General features: G+C 30.2%; 2 protein-coding genes across 3 annotated transcripts; one reads left to right on the top strand and one right to left on the bottom strand.

Annotated features, from left to right (window-relative positions):
* The first annotated feature begins 5,298 nt into the window (after positions 1–5,298).
* LOC411194 (MAU2 chromatid cohesion factor homolog) lies at positions 5,299–8,304 on the top strand. Its single transcript, XM_006569432.3, has 9 exons — positions 5,299–5,518; positions 5,595–5,877; positions 6,149–6,328; positions 6,396–6,674; positions 6,744–6,990; positions 7,067–7,314; positions 7,412–7,617; positions 7,698–7,900; positions 7,971–8,304. The coding sequence occupies exons 2-9, from the start codon at positions 5,653–5,655 to the stop codon at positions 8,165–8,167; spliced, it is 1,785 nt and encodes a 594-aa protein (XP_006569495.1). The 5' UTR covers positions 5,299–5,518; positions 5,595–5,652; the 3' UTR covers positions 8,168–8,304.
* A 1,689-nt stretch (positions 8,305–9,993) lies between these two features.
* LOC408909 (NADH-quinone oxidoreductase subunit B 2) lies at positions 9,994–11,414 on the bottom strand. 2 transcript variants are annotated; one of them, XM_392437.6, is made up of 3 exons: positions 11,259–11,414; positions 10,313–10,861; positions 9,994–10,218 (listed from the first exon to the last, which is right to left on the bottom strand). In XM_392437.6, the coding sequence occupies exons 1-3, from the start codon at positions 11,281–11,283 to the stop codon at positions 10,121–10,123; spliced, it is 672 nt and encodes a 223-aa protein (XP_392437.2). In that variant the 5' UTR covers positions 11,284–11,414; the 3' UTR covers positions 9,994–10,120. The 2 variants fall into 2 exon arrangements, with proteins under 2 accessions (XP_392437.2, XP_006569494.1); XM_006569431.2 differs by lacking the exon at positions 11,259–11,414 and adding an exon at positions 10,962–10,995.
* Positions 11,415–11,777: the final 363 nt, after the last annotated feature.

Raw genomic sequence — 11,777 nt, forward strand, 5'->3', positions numbered from 1 at the left:
AAATTTTCAAAAGATTTTGTTTTCTTTTTTTAATTTCCCTCGAAAAATTATTCCCCTCTCGATTTGTTCTGAAAAATAATTATCCACGATAACGCCGCGATAAACCGCGTGTCGAGAATTATCCCGTCCTGAAAGGACGTCGCCTTGTACGCGAATAACAAACCGGCGTACTTCCGCTGAGAAATGTCGCCGTTTCCGACTGGATGGAATCGAACATGCGCATTTTAACGAGGCATATATCCCCGTTTAGTGGCGCGATCGAACAATTTCGTGAACGGTTCGTCGAACTGTCGATGATAACAATGAACCAACCAATCAACCATCCACGCGCATATACACACACACACATACATATATACATCAGATACACACATACGAATCCGTAACGATAATCGACATTCAAAATAAGCTTGATCGTTCTACGGGAGAAATGTGTACATGTTCGATTCGGGCCAAGAGCAATGCGTGTATTATAAACTCTTTTAACTTATTTGTTACGGTAACGAGTAACGTAGATAGAGGAACCGCATGTCTTTGTTTTCTGGAAAGAATAAGAAAATAAAACACGCGAATACACACACACACGTTCACAACGAAGCAAGACGCGAGAAATACGGTCGAAGATAAATTTCCAAACGGACGAATCGTGCAACCGTGTCTCGGTTCACCCGGTAATGTCAACGCAACTCTTCGAACAAAATTCGTTAATTTCGATCGAAAGTCTAAACAGAAAAATATTGAAAAACGAATGTCGTTTAAATCGAATTACAACAACGGTGAAAGACAATCATTGAATGGAAATATTCTTCAACCTTAATTCGGCTCAGGAACGTTCTTTGCGTGTTTTTAACTTTGAAGGTAAAAAAGGCGTAGATCTGAAGAGGTAATTCGAGAAGTTCTCGTTGAAATCGACACCAGAATAGCAATAAAGTGTAATGGACGAATACCGGGTGAACGCGAAACCATCGATGGAGCCGGAAGCACGAGTCGCAATTATCGAGATTGATAAAGTACAACGTCGAGTCATATCAAAAAAACGGAACGTACGAGATCCGCGTTCACCGCATCGATTTTCAGTCGATAAGTCGAGAGATGCGGTCGCTCTATCTATGCACGGAACACAGGGGTAGGTCTCCAATCGATTCCTAGTTATCGACCGTGGATTCTTAAATTAAGACGAGGTTAAATAAAACAAAAAAAAAAAAAAAAAAAAAAAAAAAAAAAAAAAAGGAGAAGAAGGAAAGGGGAAAAAGTGGAACTTACCCCTCATTGTGGAAAGGTGTACCTCTGTCGATGAAGCGAGTAACTCCTTAAGTCGTATATTGTATCATACCATTCGTAAGACATAAGCAAACCTTAGAATTACTCTAACGATTAGACGTAATAAACTGTCGAGCGTTCCTCGGAGTCGACCAAAAAAACTGACGATCGTTCTTCTCTCTCTGGGACGGGAAAACGACGTTTGTCCCCGTCCGAGTTTTTCTTCGTCTTTTTTCCAGAAAAAGGAAAAATATATATATAAAACGAGAGCAAAGAAAAATAAGAGTAAAAGAAAAAGAACAGAAAAAAAAAGGTAAACAATAACAATAAGCTGACTCCGTGGAATGTCGATTGGCTCTAATGTAGATAGGATGTTTTCATGTGTAGCTTAGGCGTGTAGAGAATATAGTCCTTAGCGCGAGAATGTAAACATTGGATACATGTATGTACGGTGTTCCTAGAGTAACGTTTCTCCTTCGTATAGTTTGATATCGTTGATGCAAATTTATATCTACTTTAATATCATTACCTGCTTTACTTATTTTTATAAACACAAGTATCCCCGGAAAAACTTTACAAGCGTTCAATTAAGTAGAAATATCGTTACGTTAACCCAGGGAACATCGTATCTCGGTCTGATGCGTCCTGTGTGATCCCATTATACGTGCGCGTGTATACGTACGTGTGTGTTAGGACGTATGCGTGATAAAAAAAGAGCGAGCGAAAGAAAGAACGCATGAGAGAGCAGGAAGATTGAACAAAGGGAAACGAGAATCGCGTACATGTATGACGAGTGACGTGAGTGAGTGATGTAAAGAGGAGTGGGCGTGATTCGAGCAAACTGGAATACTAGGATGATAATAATAATAAACGATGACGATGACGACGATGACAATGATGGATGAGAGAGAGAGAGAGAGAGAGAGAGGGGTGTTTGGCACTAGCATAGACCGCGTTAGGCTAGGTAGATAAGCGACCCCTTCGATAGATTATAACGGAAAGAAAACGAGTTTTCGTCGATTCGAAAGATCGTAAGTTGACAAAAAATCGCGAAATATATATAATCGTGGAAGCGTGTGTGGATGAACGAGGAGGCGATGTAAAGAGAAAGAGAGAGCGGATGGGTGGGAAGGGGCGCTGTTGTTGTTCTTGTTGTCGTGCGCTTGTATTAAAGTCGCCATGTTCTAATTAAACGTGCCGACGGGGTTGTATCAGTCGTCGGCAAAATCAATGTTGACTCTCGCATCCCTATGTATACACGCATACTGTCACGCATATATATATATATAGGCACAAGTTTGTATAACAAGCATGTGAGAACGAGTTTTGCGCTCGGAAAGTTAGATCGACGATGTTGGAGAGAAGAGGTATTGTTTCTCCCTCCCCCCTCCCCTCCTCTTCGAATATGAACGAAACGAAACGAAACGAAACGAAAAAAGGATGGAGAGAGAGAGAAGGGGATACAAAGGACGGTAGGATGAAAAGCGGATTGGAAGTTTCCACGGTGGAAAGGATGGAAGGATAGAAAGAGATAAAAGGAGAAAAAAAGAAGGAAAAGCAAAAGAGGGTAAAAATGTAAGCAACACACGGTAGGTCAGTCTCTTTGGTTGTCAGCGGTTGGCGAATTGGTTGGGTTGCCATGGAGAACGCCGGGTATTCCCTGGATTCGGGCCCGCCCCAACGGGAAACCCCCATTCGGGAAATTCGTGGCGTCGTCGAAGCTGCCGCGGTGCCGGAGGTTTAGCTCGGCCGGCTAATCGATTCTGCTACCAATCAGCGCCCGCGCCGTCTCTCTTCGTTCCCTCGTCCTCCTCCTTCCTTCTTGTTCGACCTCTTCTTTCGCTCCCTCTTTCTTTCACTCCTCCTCCTTTCTTTATTTCTTTCTTTCTTTCTTGCAACGCGAATCTTTCTCTCTTACATCTGTGTCGTCCAACGAGATAACACTCTGAAATTCGAAACAACGCAGCCGTCTAAAATTCTCTCTTTGGACACCGTTGTCGTAGTTAGTGGTAACTAGGACTTTTCGCTTTTACTTTTCTCTTCTTCAAGGTGAACACGTTGGAAATCGGAAAGCAGATATATATTTAACCTTGACCGTCAAGCTGTAAGAACAAACAATTATAATTAATTAAAGGTTATTAAAGATCTTTTTATTCATACTTTATGGGAAAATATTTAGATGAATTAGATGATATTTCTTTGTTTGCTCGATTTTTATTTGTGAAAGTAACGAAAACTTAATAAATGATAAATAATCAAATTCAAGATTAATAGCTTTCCAATAGTTATTATATATTTTTGTTTTTAAATTTTTAACAAAAAAATTAATAATTATTAAATGTCAAATTAATAAGTAATTATTTATATAATTTTCTTCTATATCGCGCGGGATCCATAAATTATATTTTAAAAGTGCAACAATTCTAAAAGATATAATAATAATAATAATAAAATGAATAAAAAGATTATGCGTTTTTTATAAAAATTATTGCTGTGGTACTTTTTTCCACATATCATAAGAATATATACTCTATATATATATATATAGAATGTACAATAATAATTTTTTTTTTATTATAATATCTAAATCTTAGGAATATATTATAAAATGATAAATGAGATAATGTTTAAGGACTTCCTAATGTTAGATAAGAATAGTAGATAGTGGAAAAAAGACAGAAATAGAATAAAAATACTGAAATCAACGCCATCTTCAGAGTGCCGCAAATGAAACTCACAAAGAAAGGACAGAAAATAATAAGAAAAGGATAGAGATAGATAAGAATTAACCGCTAGCGTCATCTCTTGAGAACTAAAAATATTTTTTCAAAGAATAATTCTAGAAGTATTCTCAGAGATGGTACTGATGATTAATTCTTGCTTTATCTTTATCTTTTTTCTATTATTTGTTCTCTTTATCTATATTTAAGTTTTATTTGTGGAACTCTTGATTTCATGTATCTTATTTCCGTTTCTTTTCTCATTATTTATTTTCTTTCTGAAGTTTACATTTGTTTAGAGTAGCGAAAATAAACTTACAAAAAAACAGCAGAAAAATAATAAGAAAAGAATAGAGATATAATAAGAATTGATTATGAGTGCCATCTCTTGAGAACAAAAGATATTTGTTCAAACAATCATTTTTTAAAAAGATACAGAAATGACGTTAATAGTCAATTCTATTTTTCTTTATTTTTCTTTTATTATTTTTCTGTTCTTTTTTTATAAATTTTATTTGTGGCATTTTGAAAATAACATTAATTTCAATATTTTTATTTTATCTCTGTCCTTCTTCCAGTATCTATTATTTTTACCTATAACGTTATCAGTTGTCGAATATCATTTGTGAAAAAAAACAAATAAAAATAATCATTTTTATAAAAATATATACATACAATCGTTCAAAATCAAAGTGAAGCCAAATAATATATTGGATTCGTAATAAATAATTGACTAATCTCGAATAAATTACTGATTTTGGAAAAAAATTATTTATGATTTATTATTTATGATTTTATATCAAAATTTAATTTTATATGCAATCTTTATTAAATTTAATTTTATATTATAATTTTATTCTAAACTAGAAATAATGTTGAAGATAATATTAAAATAATAAGAGCATTAAATTCGCATTCGATGTTTTTTGAACATTTATTTTGTACTTCGAAATATAAGGAATAATATTTTTCGAGATGTTTAAAGAATAATATTAAAAAAAAATTCTAAATTTTATTTATTTTTAAATTATATATTATTATAACGTGTTTTTAACTTTTATATTTTATAATACATTTTTTATTAATATTACATGTATATATATTAAACATACTTTTTATTTTAAAAAAATCTTTTAAAAGAGTAAATTAAAAATAATAAAAATTTAATAGTTAATTTTTTATTTAATATTTAATATATTTTTAAATTAAGAATTCTGATTTTGAAGCTACCATCCTAAGATTAAATAACCTATATTTCCCTAGACGGCTTAGTTATAAATTTAACGAAAATGATATGTATATATACCTAGTTCATTATCATTGTATATAGAAAATATTAAAATGAATAATGTCAATTTCTATTTAAATTTATCTTGTTATCGAAATTCAATTATTTGTGCCTGTAACAAGAATTCTTAGAATACACGTAAAAAAAATGTGAAGCAATAATATAAAAAATATCACATTACATACGTATGTAAACATTACGCAATAAGCGGTTTCCAGGGGAAACATATCTGACGGGACACTGTGAAATTGTAAATTAAATTGTGTCGTGATTTGGTTATTTAAGACAGATATTTGATTTCGTTGCAAATATAATTCAATTTTCAGTGCAAAGCCAGTGACCGTGTCTTATCACGGCCTGAAATTTTACGCGTGAAATGTCAAAATGGCGTCTTCGCAGGACGCTTGGTATCTATCGTTGTTAGGACTAGCAGAAAACTTTCGAACCTCCAGTCCACCGAATATTAAGTCGTGTATACAGTGCTTACAAGCGGTTTTTAATTTTAAACCGCCTCCGAGGGTTGAAGCACGTACTCATCTTCAACTTGGCAACATCCTTCTTACGCATACCAAAAACATCGATTTGGCGCGGTCTCATTTAGAACAAGCGGTCAGTTAAAATGTTATTGCATTTCAATTACTTGTGTTCAATATTTTTTCAATATTGTTCTTTATCATTATTATACGTTTTGTATAAAATTTCATACATTTGTTTATCTTAATTCTAACCTTTCTTTTTATTTTGGTACAGTCGGTAATATAATATACGAAGTAATTGAAGATTCTTGCATTAATTGATATATAATAAATTGATAATATATATAATATAATCATAAATGTGATTTAATTAATATATATATAATATTAATATTACATTTCAGTGGAGATTGAGTCAAAATATAAACACTTTTGATGATGTTAAGTTTGAAGCAGCAAGTGTAGTTGCAGAATTATATGAACAGCAACAGCAACCAAATCTTAGTAAACCAATATTACGGAAAGCTATAGAACTTTCGCAACATAATGTATATTGGCATTGTAGACTTATTTTCCAACTTGCAGTAAGTTATTAATAATTTTAAATAATGTCAATAATCATATAATTATCAAATGATATTTTTGTTTTAGCAAATACATGCATCGGAAAAAGATTTTGTTGCAGCTAGTAGTTTACTTGCAGTAGGTGTTGATTATTCTCATATCAGCAATGCAAGTTATACAAGAGTTTTGTTTTTATTGAGCCGATGTATGCTTTTATTAATAGACAAAAAGTTTACTGAAGTTCACCCTCTTTTAAATTCAGCTGGTCATCATGTTGAAAATTGGCAGGGTAATCCACATCAAAAAGAATATTTGAAAGTATATTTTTTGGTACTTCAAGTGTGTCATTACTTAATGGCAGGACAAGTAAGTATTGAATAATACTTTTTATTTAACAAATTCGTGCAAACAATTTATTTATATATATTATTGAAGGTTAAAAGTGTTAAACCTTGTTTAAAACAATTACAACAAAGTATACAAACTATAATGTCTCCTAGTTGGCCAGCAGATGAAGTAGTTACAGGTTCAAATATTGGAGATATGTTTATATGGATGCCAAAGGACCATTTATATGTTTTGGTTTATTTAGTAACAGTTATGCATTCAATGCAAGCTGGTTATATGGATAAAGCTCAAAAATATACAGATAAAGCATTAACTCAAATTGAAAAACTCAAAAGTAAATATAATTTTCAAATACAACAATTTTTTTAACAAAATTGTTATATTTTTATAATGTTTATATCATTCAACAGTTGTTGACAACAAACCAATATTATCTGTTTTCCAATTAATGTTATTGGAACATATAGTAATGTGTCGATTAGTGATGGGAAACAAAAGTGTAGCTCTTGCAGAAATTTCTCAAGCTTGTGAACTTTGTAGAAGACAACCAAGGTTACTTCAAGGTCATAAACCACAACTGCATGCTTTATTGGGATTATATGCAATGTCAATGAATTGTATGGAAGCTGCGGAAGCGCAATTTACAGCTGCTTTAAGAGTAAGAAAATGAATTAAAAATGAATTAAATATTAAATAATATTATATTAAAAATATAATTTTAATAATATCCAAAATAATAATTTTTTTCTTTTTAGACATCACAAGAAAGAGAATTGTGGACTTTCGCGAACTTAAATTTAGCAATAGTATATCTTAGGACAAAGAGAGATGCAGATTTAGGTGCTTTATTAGAACGAATAAATCCAGAATCTTTACCATCTCACTCGCATTCTTTAAGAGCAGCAGCCTATTATGTTCAGGGTCTTCAAGCATTTTTTGGAGCAAGATACAACGAAGCAAAGTACAAATTAATAAATATTTGATTAAATTGATTAATATTAAAAAAAAATGATTAATGATTACCTATAAATATATTTATAGGAGATACCTCCGGGAAACATTAAAAATGGCTAATTCTGAAGATTTGAATAGACTTACTTCATGTAGTCTTGTTCTTCTGGGACATATATTTCTTTCTTTAGGAAATAGTAGAGAATCTATGAACATGGTTACACCTGCAATGCAATTAGCTTCTAAAATACCTGATGTCCATGTACAATTATGGGCTACTGCTATTCTTAAAGGTAATTTTAAATAATTTTTTTTTAAATAAGAAGAAATTTAATTTTAATTAAATGAGATTTTTATTGACAGATTTATATAGAATTTGCGGGGATCCGAGTCGTGAAAGTGAGGCATATCAAATGCATTGCACATTTTCACAAACTCTCTTAAAAGATCACTTTCAAAGTACACAAATGGGTGAACATACTCTTATACAATGGACTGATGGGCCCGTGCCTGCTTTGCCGAATAATCCACCACCTTCAACATCGCAAGCAATTCTTTAATAATTTCTAAAAATTCCATAATTTGTATGTATAAAACATGTAAGATATTTGGCAGAACACAGAAATATGTTAGGTTTGTATAATTTTATTGGATTATAGATTGAATTAAAAAATAAATAATATTGGGAGAGTAAAAATAGGAATAAAATAGGAAATATAAGGCTCTCCTAAATGAAAAAATTAAAATCAGTTGAATTGAAAAAAAAGCAGATTAATTGCGATTAAATTGAAAAGAATAAATTTAATATGGATATTAAATAATATCCACATTCATTATTTATTACCTAAATAATTTCAGACAACTAAAAATCAGATTTTCATTTGCAGGGTTTCATAAAATTATATATATATATATATATATATATATATATATAATATATAGGTTTGTACAAACAAAATTTATTGTAGTCATTTTCTATGTCACAGAGATAAATACATAAAAATAGTGAAAATATGTATAAAGTATGAATATATTTTATTATTTTGTAAATTGTAAATTATCTCAAAACTTTTTTTCCTATAAGTATAAATCTGTATTAGAGAGAGAGAGAGAGAGAGAAAGAGAGAGAGAAATCGACAATGCTTCAGATATCAAAATAATTAAATACATTTTTCAATATAATTATCATACCACTGCACAAAAATATTTAAAATTTAAAATCAATATATTTAATTTATGCTATAAAAGTGATAGATTTTTATATGAAAAAACAGAATTATATGTTACTAATGGTTAAATTAAGGAATACATGTTTATTAATTTAAGTTTTGAAAAATTTGATTTGTCACAAAAAATTTGTTTGAATTAATTTTTCTTTATGTCTCAATTGCTCTCTAATTCATCTGAATGTGACATTTTAAATATAAAACAATAATGTAATGTTATTATTCTTTATATGTTGATTTTATCCATATATTTTAAATTTATAATCCATTCAACTTTCCAAGTTTACATAGCACGTTGGCAAATATGTTTTGAATTAAATTTTATTAAATCGAGATTGATAAGATATTATTATAATAGATAATATGGATCAAATACATAATACGTCGGTGCATATTTAAAAAAATTATAAATCTATATGTTTAAATGTAAATTCAAATACTAAAAGTTAAAACATTTGACAACAGAACGAATAAAAAAAAGATAAAAACAATGTTACGAAATATTGGTAATATTTCCAACGTACTATGCTTTTCAATGACCAAAGTAGTCGTTTAAAATTTGGGCTGTGGATACAACAGAAATAATAGTATATTCATAAAAGTGTACTCTTATGAAATATGTTGATAGGTACAATAGATTACAGTATGTCTTCGAAAAACAAAAGAAATATCGTACCTATCGTATGCGTGGTGCGTATCAGTGTTTTTATTAAACAATGTATGTATGTAATGTATAATTAAAATAAATACAGTCGTAAGTAGTATTAGATAGAGCAATATATGAGAAAGAAAAAAATAAAGGGGCCTTAATATGTGGTAAGCTAAATGGCAAAGATGTTCTGCTTGACTCTTTGCTTTGTTTTTAAATTAAGATATTGTACATATTTTAAATAGTAAAGATAATAAAAAATAAAAGAGAGAAAAAATATAATGAATTATATGCCTGTAAAAAAGTACTTTTTTGTGTAATTGTGTAATCAATATTGAAATTTTATCATTTGAATTAATATTGTCACTTTTGAGTTTCTTCTTTGTAATATTTATATGTATTTTTGGTGGTTGTACATGATGATAAAAATCTATAAAAATAAATAAGTCTTAGGAAAATATGGTTGTGTAATAAATTAGTCGTTTTAAAATAATTATTTAATGATTTTTAATTGTTTTTTAAAATAATTTATCATGTCACTTTATTTTTCATTCTTTTATAGCTTAAATTATAATATTTATATATTTATATATAAAACAACTTTTATAAATTGCTACAATTATAAAATATATTTACATTCATTGTCTATACCATATTTGTAATGTTTTCATGCGTTTAATTTTTTTCTGCAATTGAAGAATACCATACATTAAAGCTTCTGCTGTTGGGGGACATCCTGAAATGTATTTATTTTCATATATATTTTTATATATAACAAATATAATAATAAAAATAATAATATAAATCTTATAAATGTTTTATAATGTTACCTGGCACATATATGTCCACAGGTATAATCCTATCGCATCCTCTGACAACAGAATAACTATAATGATAATAACCACCACCATTAGCACAGCTTCCCATTGAAATAACCCAACGAGGTTCAGGCATTTGATCATATATTTTCCTCAATGCTGGAGCCATTTTATTTGTTAAAGTACCAGCAACTATAATAACATCAGCTTGCCTTGGAGAAGCCCTAAATACAACTCCATATCTATCCATATCATATCTTGGAGCTGCTATGTGCATCATTTCAACGGCACAACAAGCTAGACCAAATGTGAGTGGCCATATTGATCCTTTACGACCCCAATTTAAAATATCATCTAATCGAGCTACTGCATATTCAGCAAGATTATTGGTATTTTGAAAAGGACTATAAGGTATCTTCTTTGCTTTTTCTGGCAAAGAACTTTCACTTGTTTTTGATATCTCTGTGGCCATGTGTTTAGTTTGACAAACTAAAGATGCAGGACATCCTGCTAATGCAATGTTATTGCGTATCAGGGATGTTAGACCCTGATTCACAGAGGCTAAAAAAAAAAGAAATATGTCATGTTAATTTTTTCATTTATTTTTTTGTTTTATATAAATTTATATATTAATTTTTTAAAAAAAAATTTTTAATATTACTAAAAATCCAGTTAGACATAAGGTTATGAAATATAGTGTAGTATAAAATTAAAGTTTGAAAAGACAATGTATATTTCGATATAGAAAAATCAAATTAAATTAGACAAAATTGCCACATCTTATGCAATACAAACTATTAGAATCAAATATAAAATTAAACGTGAAATTATATGATATAATTTTATATTTATAATAAAATTTTAAATTAAAAAGAAAAGTGTTATTTTCTGCATTTAATACTTATTTTCTTAACAGTTGAAAACAATTGAAAACATTGAAATTAAATTGTAAACTTACGTGAAAACACAAGAGAGCGCAACATTTTTCACCCTATACACCCTCTCCGACACTCAGTTGTCTGCTACAGTATGATTCTGCGCTGTGAATACATAGTATAGCATAACAAACATGTATGGTAGTTCGATATAGACTGTAAAGTTTGTAGATCAAGTATAGACAAGGAGAGGAAATAGGAAAAGGATAGAGATAAAGTAAAAATACTGAAATCAACGCCATCTCCAGAGTGCCGTAAACGAAACTCACAAAAGAAAGACAAAAAATAATAAAAGAAGGATAGAGATAAAATAAGAATTGATCATCAGTGCCATCTCTGAAAACTTCTAGAAAGATTATCCTCTAAATATATATCCTTGATTCTCGACAGATGGCTCTAGCGATAAATTCTTATCCTATCTCCATCCTTCTCTTACTATTTTCTATCCTTTCTTCGTGAGTTTCATTTGCGGCACTCTGAAGATGGCGCTGATTTCAATATTTTTATCATATCTCTATCCTTCTCTTACGTTTTGTTCTCTT

This window comes from Apis mellifera, linkage group LG7 (genome assembly GCF_003254395.2).
Source record: "Apis mellifera strain DH4 linkage group LG7, Amel_HAv3.1, whole genome shotgun sequence".
Taxonomy (NCBI): Eukaryota; Metazoa; Arthropoda; class Insecta; order Hymenoptera; family Apidae; genus Apis; species Apis mellifera.